Source organism: Mastigoproctus giganteus, chromosome 1 (assembly GCF_048544385.1).
Source record: "Mastigoproctus giganteus isolate SK-2022 chromosome 1, ASM4854438v1, whole genome shotgun sequence".
NCBI classification, from domain to species: domain Eukaryota; kingdom Metazoa; phylum Arthropoda; class Arachnida; order Uropygi; family Thelyphonidae; genus Mastigoproctus; species Mastigoproctus giganteus.
Window position 1 is genome coordinate 46,675,541 of NC_143575.1, and position 25,209 is coordinate 46,700,749.

The 25,209-nt window shown below is 40.6% G+C and overlaps 1 protein-coding gene across 2 annotated transcripts in view; it reads left to right on the forward strand.

Moving 5' to 3' along the window:
• Positions 1-15,707: 15,707 nt before the first annotated feature.
• The window catches only part of LOC150090764 (phosphatidylinositol 5-phosphate 4-kinase type-2 alpha-like), a 148,867-nt gene continuing 139,365 nt past the window's right edge, over positions 15,708-25,209 (forward strand). For both annotated transcript variants that reach the window (XM_090379979.1, XM_090379969.1), the window contains exon 1: positions 15,708-15,893. In XM_090379979.1, the coding sequence (XP_090236105.1) occupies positions 15,762-15,893 (132 nt within the window). In that variant the 5' untranslated portion in view covers positions 15,708-15,761. The remainder of the gene's footprint in view (positions 15,894-25,209) is intronic.

Sequence of the window (25,209 nt, forward strand, 5' to 3'; positions counted from 1 at the left end):
CATTGACAAGACACCATGAGCTACTCTTGCAGCTCGTCTGCACTGCTCAGAGAACTTCATATCTGCCTGCACAATTACCCCCAGGTCCTTTTCATTCTCCACCACTGTCAGTGTAGTACCGCAGAGTTGATACATTGCTCTGGGGTTACTGTTACCCATATGTAGTACTTTACATTTGTCAATGTTAAACTTCATTTGCCACCTCTCAGCCCATCTGTTCAACCTTTCCAGATCCTGTTGCAGCAGCATAGCGTCAGTAGTGTCCTTAACGACCCTGCCAACCTTTGTATCATCTGCAAACTTAGACATTAAACTTGATATCCCATCATCAATATCATTCATAAACACCGAAAACAACAACGGACCCAACACTGAACCCTGAGGAACTCCACTAATAACATTAGTCCACGTTGAGCAGTGTCCATTGATTACCACTCTCTGTCTTCTGCCACTCAACCATCCCCTTATCCATAGCAGCAATTTGCCTCCAATGTCACACTGCTCCAATTTGTGCAGCAGTCTTCCATGTGCAACAGTATCAAAAGCCTTTCTAAGATCCAAATATATAATATCAAAGTTATTCCCTGCATCCAGTTCTTTTGTGGCTACATCATAGCATCCAATCAAATTGGTCAGGCAAGACCTGCCCTTAACAAAACCATGCTGCGTCTGAGCTATAACTGAATTCTTGTCTAGATGATCCTGCAGTGCTTCTTTAACCAGTGCCTCCATTAATTTACCTGGAACAGAAGTTAAACTAACAGGTCTATAATTACTTGTGTCAGCCTTTGATCCTCCTCTGTGAATTGGGGTTACATTTGCACATCTCCAGTCTATGGGTACCTCCCCTGAGTCCAAAGAAGCTCTCATAATTATGGCTAGGGGTTTGCATACTTCCTTTGCTGCCTCCTTTAATATAACTGGATAGATCCCATCCACCCCAGGTGCCTTTTTTATGTTTATCCTCAACAATCTCTCCTCCACTTTCCTCTCAGTTATTACAAAATCATCCAGCTCACTGCCAATGTTTACTTTACCTACATCATTCTCCTTCCTGAATAACTCCTCATGCGTGAATGTAGATGCAAAATACTCGTTTAGATTGTTAGCCACCTGAGCAGGATCCTCAACTGTTGAACCATCAATATCCAGTGGACCAATCTGATTCATTCCTTTCCTTCTCGAGTTCAAGTATGTAAAGAACTCCTTTCTGTTTTTCTTTGCATCCTTTGCCAAGGATTTTTCGTAGTCTGCCTTTGCCTGCCTAATCTCCTTTGTGACTTGGTTACAGACCAACTTATATCTATCATAGGCTTCCATGTCACCCATTAATTTGTATGTATCCCATGCATTTTTCTTCTCTGCCACATGTGTCATTAGTCCATCTGACAACCATTTAGGCCTAAACCTTGAACAATATTTCTTAGTTGGTATGTAAAGCCTGGTAGCCACCAAGATTAGTTCCTTGAATGCTTCCCATTTTGAGTTTGCTGTTGGTAACATCATCAGTTGGTCCCACTGTATAGAATTTAAATACTGTCTCAGACCATCATAGTCGCCTTTACGAAAACAAAAACCCTTCCCTTTACCTCTGATGGTAGTTACCTCCTTGAGTAAATCCCACTTCAACACACTGTGATCACTGCCACCTAGTGGTTCATTTATCTGCAGGTTCTTAATGCATGAAGAATCACTACTGATAATCAGATCAAGAGTATTGCTCCCTCTTGTTGCCTCACGAACATGCTGATGTAGAAAACAATCATCCAATAAATCCACAAAAGCCTTGCTAGTGTGCGAGTGACCAACCCACAAATTCCAGTCAATATCTGGAAATTAAAATCCCCCATTATAAGACTCTCTGATTTACTGGCCCACTCTATTTCCCTGTACAATATATTATTATACTCATCAGAGTCGTTAGGCCTATAGCACACTCCTACTCTCAATTTTGATTTCCCTATGCTTATGTCACACCAAACTGACTCGACACTGCCCTGTCCATCGATGTCAACTGGCTTCACTTCCTTTGACTTTATGTGTTTCTTAATTAATAGCATAACCCCTCCTCCCCTCCTGTGCTGTCTATCCTTTCTATATACATTGTATTCCCCAAATTCCAGTTCCGCATTACTTATATCTGTGTGACACCACGTCTCTGATATCCCAACAATATCTGCCTTTGATGTTTTGAGCAATACCTCAAATTCATCAAATTTATTTACCAAACTCCTAGCATTGGTGTACACGCAGGTATACATGCACCTGTTTCTATTCTTAGCTACCCTAACACAACCCATGTGTTTACTTGTAACGCAATGACTACCAGCAGTCTCTGAAATATCCTGCATCTTGTTTTTCAGACTTCTGCTCATTTGAATAGAAGCAGTGCAAGAATCACTTCCACCTCTTCCAGTGGCTACTGTTAATCTATTAGTCCTTGTATCCCCCCAAACTAGCAGTTTTCCGACCCACCTAACACTGCCTCGACAGCATCAGCAAAAATTCTTGCACCCTTTCTATTTAAGTGTATCCCATCCCTGTAGAAGCAATCTCTCCTGTTAACAAGTACAGTCCAGGCTGAAAAAAATTCTACCCCTTGAGCCTTGCACAATCCCTCCAGGGCTGAATTGATCGACAAGGCTCTCATCATATACTCCCTCCTATCGTGTCTGGGCAGAATTGCAGACACTTTCAAGTTCAACCCTAATTCACTGCTTTTTTTCAACAGTGACCTGTACTTGCTAAGTAATTCCGCCGGTCTCCTACTCTTAATATCATTAGTGCCAACGTGTACAACTATATCACCTTTTGTGCCCTTAAAAGATGATATCCGCTCTACAACGTCATCAACCTTTGCCCCTGGCAGACATACCCTGGTCCTGTTCCATCTATCCTTTTTACAAAGCATGTTCCCCGTTTCCCTGACAATAGAGTCACCAACAACTACTAGTTCCTGTGGGACCAGCGCATTCTGCCTAGGGGGCTGCCCCTGTGTTGCCTGATGACCAAGTGCAAGCTCTGGCGTTGATGTGGGCAGCTGAGAGCTTGATGGGCCCCTCAATTTATTTCCTTCGAGGGCATCCACCCTGTCCTTCAAGGTCTCATAAAGGCCCATAACAACGCTGAGTTGTCGCCTGATTTCCTTGCACTCCTTACATCGTGCACACACAAAGACATCCCCCTTGGCAGTATCATGTCCCGTACCCGACTGCTCCGCAAACATCAAGCAAACAGTGCATTTTAATAGACTGTGATTCAGAGGGCAACTGCCCCCCTCAGTTCTCCCCTGAACCACAGCACTCCCATTAGCTTGAGCCTTTTGCTTTGCTGCTCTGGTCAGAGTCATGATTCCAATTTAATTCAATAAAATTTAAAACAAAAATTAAATCCTTAAGTTATATCCCAAAACAGTTATGTTATATATATATATATATATATATATATATATATATATTTTTTTTTTTTTTTTTTCGGTATCTAGTGTTCCCTTTATACAACTTCCGTATCACGTGTACCACTATAGTTATGTATTAATTATTTGTTACGATTAAGTCGTTATATATATTTATAGAGTTAAAAATACAATATAATTGACAATAAAGTTTATCAAGATTAATAGATTTACTGATTAATTGACAATATTATATTATGCAGTATACTACACTAAGCTTATGCTATCGTGTAAAAATGGCGGGAATTCACGAACGGTATTTCTACGGACTCGTAAGTATTGATTAGCTTCGAAATCTCGCTATCTCAATTTAGAATAAACTAAGGATCCTGACTAAGTCTATAATCTACTTATAGAAGATAATTTGATATAACAATTGGTTAATAAATCAACTAAATTTGGTTAAAAGACCTCTCGTTCAATTTGTGACACGTGGATTTGATACCGTGACCGATACTAAGTAATATCTACGAAATCTCTGTCTAAGTTAAACTTTAAACTAAGTATCGTAACTAGGAATATAAAGCTACTCTAGAAAATAAGTTAATATGACATCTCAAATGCTTTCGATCATGTTTGGCATAAAAGCCTTCTAAACAAGTTTCTATCTTATGGTTTGTCAACTGTTTTTTGTAATTGGTTATCAAGTTTTCTCTTTGATCGCTCATTGCAGGTGATGGTAGACGGCTCTCTGCCTTCTAACTTCTCCACTAAAGCTCTTGTTCCCCAAGGTTCAGTTCTTTCCTGCACTCTTTACCTCTTGTATATTAATGATCTTCCATTGACTCGAAGTGCTATCCATAGTTTTGCCGATGATAGCACATTTCATTCCACTTTCCAGTTTGACAAACCTTGCCCTGCTCAATCGGTTTGAACTTCTCGAATATCCGCTACAAATTCCTTAAATGCCGATCTCCAGGTAATTCTCCAGTGGGGCTAAGAAAACTGAGTTCATTTCAATCATTCTAAAACTCAGTCTTGTCTTATATCTCGCAAAAAGGATCCTTCTGCTCCTATGCTTTTCTTTAGTGACACTCCGATTTCTAGGCAAGTTGATATATCTCCTTTGGGGATTACCCTGACTTCTAATCTCTCTTGGCACAAACACATTAAAACTGCTAGCTTGGGGGGAGACAAAGACTAATGGATTAACAGTAGCCACGGGCAGAGGTGAAAGAGATTCTTGCACTGCTTCTATTGGAATGAGCAGAAGCCTGAAAAACAAGATGCAGGATATTTCAGAGACTGCTGGAAGTCATTGCGGTACAAGTAAACACATGGGTTGTGTTAGGGTAGCTAAGAATAGAAACAGGTGCATGTATACTTGCGTGTACACTAATGCTAGGAGTTTAGTAAATAAATTTGATGAATTTGAGGTATTACTCAAAACATCAAAGGCAGATATTGTTGGGATATCAGAGACGTGGTGTCACACAGATATAAGGAATGCAGAACTGGAATTTGGGGAGTACAACGTCTACAGAAAGGATAGACAGCATAGGAAGGGAGGAGGGGTTATGCTATTAGTTAAAAAACACATAAAATCCAAGGAAGTGAAGCCAGTTGACATCGCTGGACAGTGCAGTGTTGAGTCAGTTTGGTGTGACATAAGCATAGGTAAATCAAAATTGAGAGTAGGAGTGTGCTATAGGCCTAATGACTCTGATGAGTATAATAAGATACTGTACAGGGAAATAGAATGGGCCAGTAAATCAGAGAGTCTTATAATGGGGGATTTTAATTTCCCAGATATTGACTGGAATTTGTGAGTTGGTCACTCACACACTAGCAAGGCTTTTGTGGATTTATTGGATGATTGTTTTCTACACCAGCATGTTCGGGAGGCAACTAGAGGGAGTAATACTCTTGATCTGATTATCAGTAGTGATTCTTCATGCATTAGGAATCTGCAGATAAATGAACCACTGGGTGGCAGTGATCACAGTGTGCTGAAGTGGGATTTACTCAAGGAGGTAACTACCATCAGAGGTAAAGGGAAGGGTTTTTGCTTTCGTAAAGGCGACTATGCTGGTCTGAGACAGTATTTAAATTCTATACAGTGGGACCAACTGATGATGTTACCAACAGCAAATTCAAAATGGGAAGCATTCAAGGAACTAATCTTGGAAGCTACCAGGCTTTACATACCAACCAAGAAATATTGTTCAAGGTTCAGGCCTAAATGGTTGTCAGATGAACTAATGAGACATATGGCAGAGAAGAAAAATGCATGGGATACATACAAATTAATGGGTGACGTGGAAGCCTATGATAGATATAAGTTGGTCTGTAACCAAGTCACAAAGGAGATTAGGCAGGCAAAGGCAGATTATGAGAAATCCTTGGCAAAGGATGCAAAGAAAAACAGAAAAGAGTTCTTTACCTATTTAAACTCAAGAAGGAAAGGGATGAATCAGATTGGTCCACTGGATGTTGATGGTTCAACAGTTGAGGATCCAGCTCAGGTGGCTAACAATCTAAACGAGTATTTTGCATCTACATTCACACATGAGGAGTTATTCAGGAAGGGGAATGTCGTAGGTGAAGTAAACATTGGCAGTGAGCTAGGTGATTTTCTAATAACTGAGTGGAAAGTGGAGGAGAAATTGTTGAGGATAAACATAAAAAAGGCACCCGGGGTGGATGGGATCTATCCAGTTATATTAAAGGAGGCAGCAAAGGAAGTAAGCAAACCCCTAGCCATAATTATGAGAGCTTCTTTGGACTCAGGGGAGGTACCCATGGACTGGAGATGTGCAAATGTAACCCCAATTCACAAAGGAGGATCAAAGGCTGACACAAGTAATTATAGACCTGTTAGTTTAACTTCGGTTCCAGGAAAATTAATGGAGGCACTGGTTAAAGAAGCACTGCAGGATCATCTGGACAAGAATTCAGTTATAGCTCAGACACAGCATGGGTTTGTTAAGGGCAGGTCTTGTCTGACCAATTTGATTGGATACTATGATGTAGTCACAAAAGAACTGGATGCAGGGAATAACTTTGATATTATATATTTGGATCTTAGAAAGGCTTTTGATACTGTTGCGCATGGAAGACTGCTGCACAAATTGGAGAAGTGTGGCATTCGAGGCAAATTGCTGCTATGGATAAAGGGATGGTTGAGTGGCAGAAGACAGAGAGTGGTAATCAATGGACACTGCTCAACGTGGACTAATGTTATTAGTGGAGTTCCTCAGGGTTCAGTGTTGGGTCCATTGTTGTTTTCTGTATTTATAAATGATATTGATGATGGTGTATCAGGCTTAATGTCCAAGTTTGCAGACGATACAAAGGTTGGCAGGGTTGTTAAGGACACTACTGATACTATGCTGCTGCAACAGGATCTGGAAAGGTTGAGCAAATGGGCTGAGAGGTGGCAAATGAAGTTTAACATTGACAAATGTAAAGTACTACATATGGGAAACAGTAACCCCAGATCAACGTATCAACTCTGTGGTACTACGCTGACAGTGGTAGAGAATGAAAAGGACCTGGGGGTAATTGTGCAGGCAGATATGAAGTTCTCTGAGCAGTGCAGACGAGCTGCAAGAGTAGCTCATGGTGTCTTGTCAATGATATACAGGAACTTTTCTAGCAGGGACAGGGATGTGATTATTCCCTTGTATAAGGCATTGGTCAGGCCACACCTTGAGTACTGTATACAGGTCTGGAGGCCTCATTTCAAGAAGGATGTAGAGCTGCTGGAACGAGTACAGAGAAGGGCATAGTGACATAGTGACATAGTGTTTTTTGACAAGCGGCACCGGTGCTTTCGCACAACTCCGCATTTGAATCTCTTGTGAAGTAAGACAGTACAGTACTGTCAAGGCCAGATAGCATATGTTAGTGTATGTTCATGTTTGCTTAGTGCGGGTTATGTTGTTCATCTGGCCGCTTAGCCTAGGGTCTGTGGAACACCACAGACTGCTAGTTACCGTCACTGGCACTGGGAGCCGGACCAGGTATGTGGAAAGAGAACTCTGGCTGGCCGACCCTGGGGTTAGCCTGAGCTTCCCAGGGAGGGCCGAGAAAAAAATAATAAAATAAAATAAAAAAGAATAATAATAAAATAAAATAAAAATAAAAATAATAAATAATATAAAAAAAAACAAATAAATAAATAAAAAAATAAAAAAAAAATAATAATAAAAAAATTAATAAAAATAAAAAAAAAATAATAATAATAATAAAAAATAAATAAAAAAATAAGTAAATAAAATAAAATAAATAAAAATAAAAAAATAAATAAAAAAAAAAAAAAAAAAAAAATTTTTTTTTTTTTTTTTGAAATAGGAGAAGGGGTGAGAGATTGAGGAGAAGAAAGAAGGTAAGCAGAAGAGAGAGGGTGAGGTAGGGTGGGCTCCCCCCTGGGGGAGCCCACCCTACCTCAGGAAGAAGAGAAAAGGTTGTGAGGTCAAGTGACCCACAAAGTCAGATTGCCTAATAGCATGATCCTGCATTTGAAAGTCAAATGCCAGCCCCACTCCCAGAGGAGTATTTATATGAGTTCCTGCACAAGTAGGAAAATCAGATATTGTCATACACCTCGAAGAGAAGAGGTGCCAGCAAGTGAGTGGGTCCCACAATGGGCAAGGGGCCCAGGGTCAACAATTTAATCTTCTTCATCCAAGGGTGACTTGTAGGCAATGAGCAGTGTCCCACACTGGGACTTGGATAATCTTCTCTTAGGGGATGAGAGGAGGCACATGGATTAATGAAACTCAAGGATTGCTTGGAGTTCTTGTGGCTATTGTAGAAAAGTCCTTTTTGGGTTCGTGGGTTTGTCAGATAGCTTCCTTTGTGAACGTCGAGAGATTCCTGTTAGGTCATGACAAAGATCAATATTCTGTTTGTGTTTTCTTTGATTCCATTCAGGATATGTTCTGTGAATTGAGTTTTGGGTTCATTATAAGATGGGGGTGCGTTGAACAGTTTGCTGTAGGTGAATTTGACGCATTTCAAATACAGTCTGGGCAAAAGTAGTGAAGGCTTTGTAGTTGGTTTCGTCAATTATGTAGAGGTGTTCCTGCCCACTGGGTATATTTCCAGTTTTGGTAATTAGGAGACTTCTGGGTAAATCATAAAGAGGGCAATTATACATGAGGTGAATCCAGTCTTCATTGTCACCGCATGTGCAGAGAGGAGAATCGGTGAGACCCAGGGCATGCAGCTTGGCCCGAAACGATCCATGACCAGTGAGGAAGAACGAGACGTGAAGGCCTGGTGAGTACCACGGAGGAGGTTTTGGTGCAGTTATCATAACTTGTGGAAGAAATCTTTTAGTTGTTTCACCTTTGGTTGTTTGCTTCCAAGATCTTTGCCAATGCTGGAAGAGCTTAGAGTAAATCTGTTTCATTTCGTTTTTTGGATCGTTAGCTAGATCGAGTGTTATATCCAGAATGGTGGTGGGAATTGTTCTCTTTATGCGGTATGCGAGGCCGCGACGAATAACCTCCAGGTCCAGAGGAAGAGTGCCTGCTAAGACCTGCAGGGCAGGATTACTGACTGTGCGGCATGCTCTAGTCACAGTGAGTAGGATATTGCGTTGAATTGTATGTAGCTTTGCTTTATTACGTGCAATGATGGCACGAGGGAACCATATGGCTGCACCATAGCACACAGCTGGTAAGAAGATGGTTTTATAAAGTAGCATGAGAGTCCTCCTCTTCAAACCCCAGTCTGCTCTGCTAATTCTTACGATCATGGCAGTATAACGACGTATTTTATTGGAGAGGTAATTAAGATGAGGTAAGAATGTTAATCGGGAGTCAAAGGTTACTCCTAGATATTTTAGTTCTGTTTTTAGTTGCAATGTCAGCCCAGAGATTTTAATTTGGGGTGGTCTTCTTATGTCCAAGGATCCTTTGAGGAGGATTGTCTTCGTTTTTTCCCCAGAGATGACTAACTTGTGGTTGTTTGCCCAATTTTGGAGGATCGTTAAGGCAGGGGAGGCAATTTGCTCAAGCTGAGTTCTAGAATCAGCTTTGATAAGGAGGATGAGGTCATCTGCATAGGCCATGCAGTCCACAGGACCCAAATCCATAAGAAGAAATTCATCTAGTATCAAGTTCCAGAAGTAGGGCCCAAGGACCGAGCCCTGTGGACACCCTCTAACAACTGGTCGGGACGTTTTCTTAAAATTTGTTTGAACAGTGACTGAGCGGTTGAAGAGGTAGTTCTGGAGACAGCGGTAGAGGTTGAGTGGACACAGAGAAGGGCATAGTGCATAGTGTGCATAGTGTTAGGGTCAGGCGCCACCTGTGATTTCTCACATCTGCGCCATATGTACGCTGTGAAGAAATACAGAACTACTGTAAATGCCAGAAAAGTGTTGTCTGTTGTATATGACATATTGTGTTAGGTTCTGTTGGGTGTCCTGGCATTTGGCCGCAGGGCCCCTGGTGGGACCTCACGTTGCCCGCACACACCGCTAGGAGGTAGCCAGGCTGCCCATTATTCTCTGGCTAGTCTCCGCCAGGGTCGCCTGAGCGTCCTGGACGAAGACCAAGTTAAAAAAAAAAAAAAAAAAAAAAAAGAGAAAAGAGAAGAAGAGAAGAGAAGAGAAGGTCTGGGGAACAAGAGGAAGAGGGATCTGAATGAGAGGAACAAGCTAAAGTGGACAGATAGAGAAGGCAGTCCACCCGAGTAAGGAGAAATAGGGGATGGGTAGAGGGATCAAAAGTCACAGGGGCAGGCGCCACTGTGCGAGTGCCAAAGGCCAAGCACTCTCTGGGAGTCAGCTTTTCAAGGAGTGCCAACCATGATGATGCCAGCATAGTATTTTAATCTTCAGTCTTACTCTTTTATCAGTTTGGGAAAATGCTATCCGACCCCAGTTTGTGTTTGCACTTGAAGGTCGTTGTTCTGAGCAGCTCTAAGTTCAGCAAACTTTGCCCGTCTGATGGTAAAGACAGCTTGTGCGTAACTCGTTAAGGCTTTGTATGTCGTTTCATTCTGAAGCAGGTATGTTTCATGATTACGAGGGTTCTCCTGGATTTCAGTTAAAAATTTGAGCCTACAATCATCGTAAGCAGGGCACTCATACATGAGATGCCCCCATGACTCCTCTTCGCCACAGTGGCTCAGAGAAGGGCAACAAGATTAGTGAATGGAACAAAGGGTTGCTCTTACGAAGAAAGGCTTAAGTTTTGCAAATTACAGAGCCTGGAGACTAGGCATCGCCGAGGTGATCTGATAGAGGTGTACAAGGCTTTGAATGGCTTGAGCATGCTCAATGCCGATGGGATTCTTCCTCTTGCTCAGAATAATCACCTGAGAGGGCATAAATTCAAATTGAGGAAGGACGGATGTCGGATAGATGTGCGGAAATTCGCCTTTAGCCAGCGGGCAGTTGGTTTGTGGAATAGACTTCCATCGCTTGTTGTTGAAGTTGATAGCCTAAACAAATTTAAGGCTCAGCTGGACAGGTATTTCGAACGAATTGAGGGGTGAAATGGGAGTAGTGGTTGTTTTTTTTTTTTTTTTTTTTGGCTGATGCTGAATAAGCTTGCTTTCTTGCATCATATCCCTCTACTAATGCTAATGCTAATGCTAATGCTAATTACAAATATTGCTTCCCCTGTATCTAAAAAACTTGGTTTTCTCCTTCGCTCTCGGCGTTACTTTTCTTCCAAACAGCTGTGCATTCTGTACAATCGCTAATCCGCACTACCATGGAATGTTGTTCCAGTGTATGGGGTGGTGCCCCCAAAATCTCTATCAGGCTTCTAGGTTCCATTCAGAAGAGGGCAATTAGGTTAATTAATGGCTCCTCTCTAACAGAGCATCTCCACTCGCTGCCTCACAGACGTATTGTTTCTACTGCATGCCTTTTCTACAGATACTTCCATCGGCACTGTTCTTCTGAATTGGCTTCTATATTTCCCCTCTCACTCTTTGAAAACAGTCCGAATATGTGTCGCCACCAGCCAACATCCTTAAAGATTTAATTGCCATCAGGGGTGGAGGAAAGGGTTTTTGCTTCCGTAGAGGCGAGTACAGTGGTCTCCGACAGTTTTTAAGTTCTGTACAGTGGGATCAACTGACGATGTTACCAACAGTAGATTCTGGGTGGGAGGCATTCAGGGAATTAATCTTGGATGCTACTAGAAGTTTCATACCTATTAAGAAATATTGTTCAAGGTTTAGGCTTAAACGGTTGTCAAATGAACTAATGAGACTCTTAACAGAGAAGAAAAATGCATGGGATGCATACAAATTAACACGTGACAGAAGCCTGTGATAGCTACAAGTTTATCTGTAGCCAAGTTACAGAGGAGGTTGGGCAGGCGAAGGCGGATTGCTGGAAGTCCTTGGTAAAAGATGCTAAGAAAGATAGCAAGGATTTCTTTACTTATATAAACTCTAAAAGGAAGGGGATGAATCTGATTGGTCCACTTGACATCGATGGTTCGACTGTTGATGATCCTGCTCAGATAGCAAACAAACTGAATGAGTATTGCATCTACATTCACACGTGAGGAATTATTAAGGTTTGAAAATGGCAGAAGGTTATCAAATTGTAGCAGGATACATAATGATTTTGTAATAACTGAGAGCAGACTGGAGGGGGGACTGTTGAAGTTAAACATAAGAAAAGCACCTGGGGTGGATGGGATCTATCCAGTTATATTAAAGGAGGCGGCAAAGCAACGAAGCAAACCCTTAGCCATAATTGTGAGAGCATCCTTGGACTCAGGGGGGGGGTTCCCACGGACTGGAGATGTGCTAATGTATCCCCAATTCACAAAGGGGGATCGAAGAGTGACACTGGTGGTTACAGACCAGTTAGTTTGACTTCTGTTCCGGGTAAAGTGGTGGAGTCAATGGTTAAGGATGCGTTGCAGGATCATCTAGACAAGACTGCAGCAATAATTCAGACACAGCATGGGTTTGTTAAGGGAAAGTCTTGTCTGACAAATTTGATGGGATATTGTGATGTGGTTGCAAAGGAACTGGATGCAAAAAATAATTTTGATATCATATATTTGAATTTCAGGAAAGCTTTTGACACTGTTGTGGGAGAAGACAGAGGGTGCTAATCAATGGGTGCTGCTCTTCTTGGACTGGTGTTATTGGTGGAGTCCCGCAATGTTGGGTGTTGGGTCCGCTGTTGTTTTGTGTATTTGTCAGTTATGTTGATGAAGGTATATCAGGCTTAGTGTCGAAGTTTGCAGATGATACAAAGGTTGGCAGGGTTGTTAATGACAGTGACGGCAGTGTGCTGCTGCAACAGGATCTAGATAATTTGGGCAGATGGGCTAAGAAGTGGCAACTGAAGTTTAATCTTGACAAATGCAAAGTACTGCATATGGGTAGAAGTAACCCCAGAGAAACGTACCAACTGTGTGGTACTACACTTAAGGTGGTAGAAAATGAAAAGACCTGGGAGTAATTGTGCAGGCAGATATGAAGTTTTCTGAGCAATGCAGACAGGCTGCCACGGCAGGTCATGGGGTTTTGTCAATGATATATAGGAATTTTGCTAGCAGGGAAAAGGAGGTGATTATCCCTCTGTAAATGGCAATGGTCAGGCCACGCCTTGAGTACTGCGTACAGATCTGGAGGCCTCATTTTAGGAAGGATGTAGATTTACTTGAGCGTGTACCGAGAAGGGCAACAAGATTGGTGAGGGGAATGAAGGGATCCTCTTACCAAGAGAGGCTTAAGTTCTGCAAATTGCAGTCGCTGGAGACTAGGCATCTGTGATTGAGGTGTATAAGGCCTTGAATGGGTTCAGCACGCTGAATTCTGATGGGATCCTTCCACTTGTTCAGATTACGAACCTAAGGGGGCATAAATTCAAATTAAGAAAAGACAGATGTAGATTATATGTGCGGAAATTTGCCTTTAGCCAGCGGGTGGTTAATTGCTGGAACAAACTTCCATCTGTCGTTGTGGAAGTTGATAGGTTGAATAAATTTAAGGAGGAACTGGACAGGCATTTGGAGGGAATGGTGTGATTTTTTTTTTTTTTTTTGGCTGATTCTGCATAAGCTCATACATTTGCTTTCTTGCATCACATGCCACAACTACTACTACTACTACTACTACTGTCCAACTTCAAACTCACAGAACCAACTTTTCGTCTTTCTTGTTTATTTGATTGGTTACAAAGGAACTGGATGCAAAAAATAATTTTGATATCATATATTTGGATTTCAGGAAAGCGTTTGATACTGGTGTGCATGGAAGGCTACTGTACAAATTGTAGCAGAATGGTATTAAGGGTAAGTTGCTCCAATGGATAAAAGGATGGTTGAGTGGGAGAAGGCAGAGGGTGGAAAACAATGTGTGCTGTTCTTCGTGGACTAATGTTATTGGTGGAGTCCCACAGGGTTCGGTGTTGGGTCCACTGTTGTTTTGTATATGTATCAATGATATTGTTGAAGGTATATCAGGCTTAGTATCGAAGTTTGCAGATAATACAAAGGTTGGCAGGGTTGTTAATGACAGTAATGGCAGTCTGTTACTGCAACAGGATCTAGAACATTTGGGCAGATTGGCTGAGAAGTGGTAACTGAAGTTTAATATTGAAAAATGCAAAGTACTGCATATAATTAGAAGTAACCCCAGAGAAACATACCAACTGCGTGGTCCTACACTTCAGGTGGTAGAAAATGAAAATAACCTGGAAGTAATTGTGCAGTCAGATATGAAGTTTTCTGAGCTATGCAGACAGGCTGCCCGGGCAGGTCAAGGGATGTTGTCAATGATATACAGGAAACCTTGAGCACTGCGTGCAGTTCTTGAGGCCTCATTTTAGGAAGGATGTAGATTTGTTTGAGCGTGTACAGAGAAGGGCAACAAGATTGGTGAGGGGAATGAAGGGATCCTCTTACCAAGAGAGGCTTAAGTTCTGCAAATTGCAGTGGCTGGAGACTAGGCATCTGTGATTGAGGTGTATAAGGCCTTGAATGGGTTCAGCACGCTGAATTCTGATGGGATCCTTCCACTTGTTCAGATTACGAACCTAAGGGGGCATAAATTCAAATTAAGAAAAGACAGATGTAGATTATATGTGCGGAAATTTGCCTTTAGCCAGCGGGTGGTTAATTGCGAACAAACTTCCATCTGGCGTTGTGGAAGTTCATAGGTTAAATAAATTTATGGAGGAACTGGACAAAAATATAGAGGGGATTGTTTTGTATTTTTTTTTTTTTTTTTTTTGGCTGATGCTGGATAAGCTCATACGCTTGCTTTCTTGCATCACATGCCAGTACTACTACTACTAGTACTACTAGTACTACTACTACTATTCATTCAACTGGTGCTTTCTGGAACAACCTTCCTTCATACATTTTTTCCTGAAAATTACAGTCTAGGGAAGTTCACGTCTAATATCAACAGATGTCTTGTCTCGTCTTCGCAACCTCCAACCCAAGTACGGTACTAAGTACTATAGGTTCTAATATCTCTCGTGTTTGGAGTTTTCATAAAAAAAAAAAAAAAATGTGAACTTCAATTGTAGCTAATCACTTAAACAAAACAGCTACGGTATATAAAATGAACGAATGTATCTAAGACAAAGACAAAATTAATGAAAATTTATGGAAACACTCTTCAAAGTGTAAATTGATAGAACTTGATAAAAAAATAATCGAGCAAGTTTCGCAATTATGTACCTTGGAAACATTATATCATATGATAAGGGTGATTTAGAATCCAAAATGCAAACCCACAATATGAATGAGTAATTTGAAAACTCTTCGCAAAATAACTGACTAGATAAACTCAGCCGTACAGTTATATCACATTAAAAGTAGCTGTTATGTATTAAAGCGAATATTGGGTTTTTGAGCAAAGAGATAGATTGCAAAGAATGTATAAAAATAGACACTTGGACAAGTTCTTGATTTTAAATGTATAGAAAGAAGTCCGCGGACGACCATGGAGAAGATAAACCTCATCTTTAGACCTAGGGAGAGGCTTTCTGAAGCTTAATCCTGAACTGATAATACAAGACAAGACTATTCATGTTTACTCTAATCTCAAAAAAAGTTTGCATTGCTCGTTACATTTAACAGAAAAAAAGATTATGTATAATTTACAGTATGCGTTTTATCGACACTAGGTGAAGTCTCCACAATATACTGTTGGATCAGGCACGTTTGTTTACAGCCACACTAAATTTGACAATTCATGTCGGTATTTCGTGTTGTTTGCTCAAAGTTAAATTTGTGGTGGAAACTTATTTATTATTATTTTATTGTATTACAAATAGCAATTTAGTGCTTTTAGTATAGGTGGACTAATCTATTTTTTAGGATTTTCTTGAATTTGAATTTCTACAGATCAAATAAAAATGTCATCTTTAACGTTTCAAGGTAATAGTAAATTAAAAAAAAAACATTTCAAGCCAAAATACCAGAAAGCTAAATTGTTTCGGGCCAGTGAACCATTATTAAGTGTCTTTATGTGGGGAATAAATCACACGGTAAGTTTTGTTTATATTGTTTATCGAACTTCCAACGGGCTCTTGATTTTGTTGATAGCGACTTGTGCTTGCATAGTGGGAGAGGTCTGGAATTCGAATCCTGCCGCTCTGTTGTTATTTTCAATTCTTAATTTTTTTTGTAACTATGTTTAATTATTTTTAATTCTATGGTATAGTTATTTAGACTCAAGCGATTTCACTGAGACATACCACTTTCATAGAGAAAAACCTTGGCGCCTCCGTAGCCAGGTGGGAAGGAGCAGCAGTGCGTAGCACACGCTTCTTGATTAGACCGGGATTCGAGCCCGTCACCACCAAATACGGAGGATGCGGAAAGGTCAGGGAATGACCACCGCATATCCCGGAGCAATATGGCCTTAGTTGCTAATGCTCCTAAAAACCAAATAACAAACAATAGAGAAAAACCAGAGATGGTTACTCAGATGCAAACTGGCAATCGTCGAAGAAAAGTGCTATGCATCATTCATTGTAGTGTCAGTTATTTCAAGAAATACAATTGTTATAAACATAAAGGTGTAAGGTGTATTGATGTCATGCGGCACCAGGGGTTTCCCCCCATCTCCTCATTGCTTTCATTGTGGGTGTACCAGTTTGCTGGGAATGCCAGAGATTTAAAAGTGTTTGGGTATTGTACATGTGTAATGTCGTGTACCGTTGTACATCTGGTCATTTAGCTGCTGGTGCCCAACGTTGCCCCACCTTCGCCCCGTGGAGGCAGACCAGGAACCCAGTAGACTTAGTTACTCTGGCAGGTCCTGCCGCTTAGTTTCCTGAGATTTTCGGCGGCTAGGACCTAAAAAAAAAAAAAAAAAAAATCATAATATGTATGTGTATATACACATGTATATACTCATTTCACTTGTCTGCATACACCATACGTTGTATGCCTGTACACACTGCTGGGGGGTTTGATATTACATAGATGGATAGGCCAGAACTGGGCAAAGATTATTTTGAGTGTTGTTAGATTTAGTGTGTGGGGCGTTCGCGTTGTATATAGATAGAATAGGAGGGGAGACAGAAGACTGGGGGGTAAAGATAGAAATATGGGAGCGATAGAGAAAATGCCCCCAGTTGGTCTCATGCCTCACCAGAGAGGAAAGGGGAGTGGGGGTTCAGCGAGGGGAGACAAGGAGTCTCCGCCCCGCCGTGGTAGAGTTGGAAAGGAATCGAGTTAGGTGCTTTATTCTGGTCCCCAACGAGGCTTGATGGCAGCGAAGCTGCATGGTTCAGGTCTGTGTGGCCCTTTTGCAGATGCAGGGTTCAGTCAGTCGCAGAGTTGTAGACCATGTCCTTTTATTCTCCTTGGAGGTATGGAATTTGTTGTGGGAATAGTAGCTTGTCCCATTTAGTTTCCAGTTGTGTTGTTATTTGCTTGTTGGGCTAGTGTGGCTCGGTGTCTGTTAAACAGTTTCTGTGCAAATTTGGTGAATGCCATATATGGTCCTTTATCGTCCAGAATGAATTGCTCCTGGTCCTTGGGTGAATGTTGTAGCCTTGTCACCAGCTGGCAGCGGATGTCGTCGTATTGGTGGCAGTCATACATTAGGTGCGACCAAGTTTCTGGAACGCCACAAGTGCAATTTGGATTTTCAATTATTCCCAGAGTTGTTAGTTTGGCGTTTAAGGCACCATGTCCTGTGAGTAGGTATGTCACAAACAGACCAGGTGTGTACCAGGTTGGTAATTTAGGTCGGAATCTATCTATATTTGGAAAGAATTTATTTGTTATCCGACCTTTGATGGAGACATCCCATCGTGCCTGCCATGCCTGCAGCAATTGGGTCTGGAGTCTTCTTTTTTCCGCAATGCGGTTATTTCCTGAATCTCCATTGAAGTCAAGGTGTGTACAAGCATTGCCTTTAGCGAACTCATAGAGGATGCCTCTCCTCACCACCTCTAGGTCTAAGGGGAGGGTTCTTGCGATGACTTGCAGAGCGTGTGTGCTCATTGTGCTGCAGTCGCAAGTAGCAGTGAGTAGCATGATTCTATGTATGGAATCAAGTATTCTTAGGTTTGCAGCTGTGCTGGCCTTTTTGTACCAGGCACCGGCTGTGTATGTTGCGATTGGTAAGAAGGCTGCTTTATAATAAAACATCATCGTCCTCTGTTTCAATCCCCAGTCTCTTCGGGCAATTCTGTTTATTAAGCCAGTGCAGTTTCTTATTTTTCTTCTTACGTAGTTTAGGTAATGAGTTATCTAGAAAATGACGTGGTTCAAAGAATGCAGTTGCCATTTTGGCCGAACTTCAGATTATGGGTGCACTTTTGCACTGCCTTTCGTGCATGGCCAAATTCGGGATGGATTCAAGCAAAAGAAATGTGGGTTTTTCAACAGACTTTCATTTTTGATTAGGGAAAAAAGGTTAGGTTAGTTTATGCAAGTAATTCGGGACGGATTCAAGCAAAAAAAGCCACTTCCTCGGAGGTGTACCATTACGTATGATGCAAAACGCATCTACATTTGACAGTATTCAAGGATAAACTGTTTGTAGTGAAAAGTAAGCTTTTGGATCAGCAAGTCATTCTTAAAAATGAACTCTGAAGCAGAATCCGTTGTCAAAGCCTGTTATGCAGTGATGACAGAAATCATTGCTAAAAAATTTGAAACCTATTCTGAGGCAAATTTATCAGTGTTTGATTGTGTTGCTGACATTTTGTATCTAGAAAAAAATGAATCAATTTACCTCGAAAAATTGTGGTTGAACATGTATTGAAAGTTCAGCATCCAGTGTTGAGCATATCCTAAAATTGAAATCTTCTATAATACTTTCTGTAATATAAAGCCATTGGTAATATTTCATTTTTTTCTGTAATATTTTCCTTTAATAGCCCTGAAACAGGTGCTATCCTGTAAATTGGGATAGTTTTGATACCTGTATATATGATGGTTTGAGACAACTAGGAGACCAAGATACCTTTGATACATCAAGAAAGGCTGCAGCTATCACTTCGGTTTTGAAGCATGCTTGTAGAAAAACAAGAAAAGAAAACATGGAGCATGTACAGTTCATGGTGGAACAGAAAATATTGTGGCCCTCTTGGGTAGTACAGTTGGTGGTATCGCAGTCAGTCTTCCCCCATACCAGGTGGAGGGGATCTGGGTTCGAGTCCCGTCGGTGAGGAGGCCGGATTTTTATGGGTTTTTTTTTTTTTTTCACAAAGTTGCCAAATTAGCTGGTCTCAGGTGAGAGTAGCATGTTTTTTTCCCCCGGAGGCTTGAGTTTCTTGTCCAGCAAACGCGGGATTGACCTTGGAACCTACGCAGTTTGCAGACACTATACGTGGAGCCTTAGTCGCTGCTGCAACATCTGGAAAAGTTGCAGAGATGGGCTGAGAAGTGGCAACTGAAGTTTAACATTGACAAATGCAAAGTACTGCATATGGGTAGGAGTAACCCCAGAGAAATGTATCAACTATGTGGTGTTACACTCAGGGTAATGGAAAATGAAAGATACCCAGTGGTAATTGTGCAGTCAGATATGAAGATTTCTGAGCAGTGCAGACATGCTGCCAGAGTAGGTCATGGGGTCTTGTCAACAGCAATTTTGTAAGCAGGGATAAGGAGGTGATTATCCCCTTATATAAGGCAATGGTCAGGGTACTGTGTCAAGGTACCTTGAGTACTGTGTACAGGTCTGGAAGCCTCATTTCAAGAAGGATGTAGAGTTGCTAAAACGAGTACAGAGAAGGGTAACAAGACTGGTGAAGGGGACAAAAGGGGTGCTCTTATTAAGTTCTGCAAATTGCAGCTTCTGTAGACTAGGCACCTGCAAGGTGATCTGATTGAGGTTTATAAGGCCTTGAATGGATCGAACAGGCTCAATGCTGATGGGATTCTTCCTTTTGCTCAGATTACAAACCTGAGGGGGCATAGATTCAAACTGAGGAAAGACATTTGTAGAATAGATGTGCAGAAGTTTGTCTTCAGCCAGCAGATAGTTGATTGCTGGAATAAACTTCCATCTGTTGTTGTCAAAGATGACAGCTTAAATAAATTCAAGGCAGAACTAGACAAACGTTTGGAATGAATGGAACAGTGAAATGAGAAGGTTTTTTTTTTTTTTTTTTGACTGATGCTGTATAAATAAGCTTGCTTTCTTGCATCATGTGCCTCTACTAATGCTAATATTCCTAAAAACCCAATAACACCAACAAAACATTGTGTACGTGCAGTCAGGAAAAGGTACCAAAGGTTTAGGATGTGCGGGGTTATTGAGGATTTGAGATCTAGCTATACTTTTACTGCTTATTCTATACTTATCTATGGAATACTTATTCCATAAAAATTAAATACTATAAGGGACTATCGTGGGAATCTTTGTAACATAAAAATGAAATGCAGATCTTTGGAGCTCTATTTATAAAGTGATTGCAGATAAGATAAAATTTGATAAAGTTACCTACAATGTTGTAGTTGTAGTAGGGTTTTAGGAGCATTGGTGACTGGGGCCAGTTTACTCTGTACATTTTGTGGATTGAAGTGTTCTGTGGTCAATTTTTGATTTTCAGGATGAGTAGCTGAATTTCTGGGAGAAAAAGATATGCTTTTTTCGCCTGAGATGGAGTAATTCTTTTTTTTTTTTTTTTTTTTTCCTCGTTGATGCTATATAAGCTTGCTTTCTTGCATCATATGCTTCTGCTAATGCTATAATGGCCATTTTTTATTTTATCATTTTATGTAAAGGTATTATTCTTTGTTTCATTACTTTCCTGCATAAGTTTTGTATTTTCCACTATGCTAACAATGAATATTTTTGATTTTTGGGAAATTGGGAAGATGGAAATTACAACAGTTTTTTTTTTTTTTTTTTTTTTTTATGGAAACAATAAACATAAAAGAGATTAGAACCTATTATACCATGTGTGGGTTGAGAAGATGTTAAAACATGTGTTGACATTAGATTGCAATTTTCAGAAAATATATGTGAAGGGAGGTTGTTCCAGAAAATAGAAGTTGAAGGAATAAATGAGGAAGAAGAAAGGTTTGCTTTGTGAGTTTGAAGTTGGACAATAAAAGGATGCTGACTAGTTGCAGCACACGTTTTGACTTTACCGCAGCTCTATAATTCTCCATGTCTCTTCCATGATTTGCAGACATACTTAACAAGTACAGCACAATATTGAAAAAAAAAAAGTCACAGGTTAGGGTTAAATTTGCAAGTGTGTTCAATGCTGTCCAGACAACAGGAGGAAGCGTATGATGAGATCCTTGTCAATGAATTTCGCCCTTGAGATTTTGTTCAAGGCTCATGCGTTAAAGTTTTTCTCAGTTAGGTCTGTGTGTGTTAACAGGAGAGACTGCTTCTACAGGGATGGGATACGCTTAAATAGAAAGGGTGCAAGAATATTTGCTGATGCTATCAAGACAGTATTAGGTGGATCAGAAAACTGTTAGCTTTGGGGGGGGGATACACAGACCAGTTGATTAACAGTAGCCGCAGTGAGAGATGAAAGTGATTCTTGCACTGCTTCAATTGGAATGAGCAGCAGGTGCCTGGAAAGCAAGGTGCTGGAGATTTCAAGAACTGCTGGGAGTCATCATGGAACAAGTAAATACTTGGGCTATGTTAACAACGCACGTATATACTGGGTAGTTATAAAATAAGTTTCCCTATTCAGCAGACCCTAGTGTCAAAACGGTTAGAGATAGTGCTGTGAAAATCGGTGGGTATGTCATTTAGGGTATGTGGAAGCGATCTGTAGAAAAAAAAAAAAATTAGTTAAAATTTTCACCACCAGGAGAGAAATTGGCAATGTAAACATGAAATGGAACACTTAACTTAGGATTAGATTTTAATATCAGAACTTATAAATCTACAGATATTGTTCTATGTACTTTCCTTCACTTGAGATAACATTCTGAAAATGGAGGACTGCTTGCAACACAGTTTCGCATAGCATCTCATTGGGGATGTTGGCTACATGCTGTTTAATGCTTTCTCTCAAATCGACAAGCTTCTGTATGCTACTATGGTAAACTCTCTTTCAGGTATCCCCATAGCCAGAAATCACAGGGATTGAGATCTGCTGATCGGGCTGGCCAGAACTGCGGAAAGTATAGAAACAATGTGATCATTTCCAAATGTTGAACGGAGAAGTTCCTTCACTTGCCGACCAACGTGAGGTGGGGCACCATCTTGCACGAACACTACGGTCTCCAAGCATTGCCTTTCTTGCAGAGCTGGAATAATGTGATCTCTTAGAAGAGAGCAGTATCGTGCAATAGTTACTGTACACTTTATGGGGCCATCAGGTGTAGACTCTTCAAAGAAAAATGGTCCGATTATAAACTCTGCTGTGAATCCACACCATACTGTAATGTATGGACTTTGTAGTGGCCTTTCATGCCCAGCAAATGGATGAGAAGTTCCCATATTTGGCAGTTTTGTGCATTTTCAGCCCCATGAAGAGTGAAATGTGTCTCATCAGACCACAAGATCGTTCGAGCCCATGTATCGTCAAGTTCCATATGAGCCAGGTAGAACAAAGTGTATTCCTTGTTGCTGATCACGAGACTTAAAATTATTTGAAGCGCTTTACATACAGTAGACCAAGGAAAGTTCAAGTTTCTCGACACTACTGACTGATAGTGTTTCACATTCTGACCTGGAGGCCTCTTCATCCACTACCTCTGTTTCAATACGTGGTTGCATCCCTGGCCTGAAATAACACCTCTCTAGTTGCTTCAAATTTCTTTATTAGTTTTCAAAGCGCCACTGACATCAGAGGTCCTTTACACAAACCTTTAAGTTTCCGATATTCACGTAGTGCTGCATTACCGTTACTATTATTCTGGTAGAACAGTTTTACTAAAAGAGCATGTTCCTGTTATGTAAGAGCCATAATGGTTATTGACGGTGGTGTTGGCCTTTCTGCTTGTATCTAACAGGATGTCATTTGTGTAAGCTGTGTGTCTTGAAGTAAATGATAAATCAAATTTTACATATGTGCAGTGCTGTTTTTTTCACTGGTGGCAGAAATTTAAACAAATTTTTTTCCTCTACAGATTGCTTTGCCATACCCTAAATGACACACCCACTGATTTTCACAGTGCTGACTCTGTTTTGACACTAAGATCAGGATCTCCTGAATGGGGAAACTTATTTTATAACCACCCGGTACTGATGTAGATACAGGGTGGCCATAATTTAAGTATCCCTATTCAGAGCTCTCTGTAGCTCTAAGTAATAAGTGGAATGCCACCAAAATTAGTAAGTAAACTATTCAAGGCATGGGGAGAAGGATCCTGTGAAAAAAAAAAAAATTATTTCCAAAATCTGCCGATTGGGGATAATATGGCGCTTTACAAGAGGAAAGACATGACAAAGTACCAACAAACTAAGACAAATCTTAATGAAATTACAAATTTTTATTTGTGCTCTTTGCAAAAAAAACAGAAAGAAACTGAATTGCACTAAAGTTTTAAATCCAAACTAAAAAATAAGACACCTAAAAGAGCAGAAAATTTGTATAAATCTGAGTTAATTTAATTTTCCAGCACCAGAGTGCTATAAAGGCACACTGCGAACATCACAAGCATATTCTGTAAGTGTACTGTTAATATGATTCCTCAACTGCAGCAAAGAGGATGCCTGGATGAGACAATTTTTATATAAGATGGGGCTCCTCTTCGTATCGCATGACCACTACAGCAGCTTCTCTGGTGTCACTTTACTGCAGAAATAGTCATTAATCATTTGTTTCCCATTGCATGGCCACCACGGTCACCTGACCTTACCGTGTGATTTTTGGCTGTGGGGTCACCTCAAGGCCAGTGTCTATTGAGGACGTGTCCCTAACCTGGCTGTCTTAAAGGACAACGTAATGCAGCATGTGCAGAACATTACTTCAGAGATGTCGCATTCTGCAGTCGAGCACACATCGAATGCAGTTTCTGGCCCCGAACAATGGTAATCACATCGAAAACCAACTCCACCATCAGCGCCATATTATTCCCTTTCGGCAGATTTTGGAACTAATTTTTTTTTTTTCACAGGATCCTTCTCCCCATGCCTTGAATAGTTTACTTACTAATTTTGGTGGCATTCTGCTTATTACTTAGAGCTTCACAGGGCTCTGAATAGGGATACTTAAATTATGGTCTCCCTGTACTTGTTGATTCTATATATGGCCATGTATAGAACACAGCCCATGTATAGAACCAACAAGTAAATATGTGACCTGTTCTTACTCTTAGGGTAACTTAGTAAGAATAAGAACAGGGGCACGTATACTTGCATGTACCAATGCTAGGAGCATAATAAATAAATTTGATGAATTTGAAGTGCTGGTCAAGACATCAAATGCAGACATTGTTGGGATATTATAGACATGGTGTCACTCAGATATTGACTGCAACTTGTGGGTTGGTCACTCACACACTATTAAGGCTTTTGTGGATTTATTGGATGATTGTTTTCTACAGCATCATGTTCGGGAGGCAACCATAGGGAGTAATACTCTTGATCTGATTATCAGTAGCGATTCTTCATGCATTAAGAATCTGTAGATTCTTAATGCACGAAGAGAAAAAGAGAGAGAGAGAGAGAGAGAGAGAGAGAGAGAGAGATGAGAATGATCAGATAAAAAATTCAGAATGTCTCGTAATAGAGGGTTTTAACTTTCCAGATATTGACTGAAAATTGTGCGTTGGTTACCCACTTAGTAGCAAGACTTTTGTGGATTTATTGCCTAATTGTTTTCTATTGCAGCATGTTAGAGAAGCAACAAGAGAAAGCTTGATCTGATTATCTGAGTGAAAGCTTGATCTGCGTGACCCTTCATGCATTAAGAATCTGCAGATTAAGAAAAAAAAAATAGATGGCAGTACTTTTTTACTTTAACTAGGTCAAGGATAAGGGAAGGATTTTACTTTGTCAAGGATAAGGGAAGGGCTTTTGTAAAGGCTACTATAGTCGGAAATTTTTAAATTCTGTACGGTAGTACCAACTGATCAAGTTACCAACAACAAATTCTAAATGGAGAGCATTCAGGGATGTAATTGTAGAAGCTACTAGGCGTTTTATACCAGTTAAGAGATAGTGTTCAAGGCTTAGACCTAAATGGATCAGATGAACTTGACGAACTTTATGGCAGAGAAGAAGAATGTACGGGATGCATATAAATTATCAGCTGATATAGATGCGTACAGTAGGTATGCATCTGTATTTTCAAAGTAGTCTCGAATGGGATCATAATGAAGGTTAGGCAAGCTAAAGCTGATTATGAGACGTCTCTGGCAAAGAATGCAAAGAAAAGCAGCAAGAACTTCTTTACTTATGTAAACACTAAA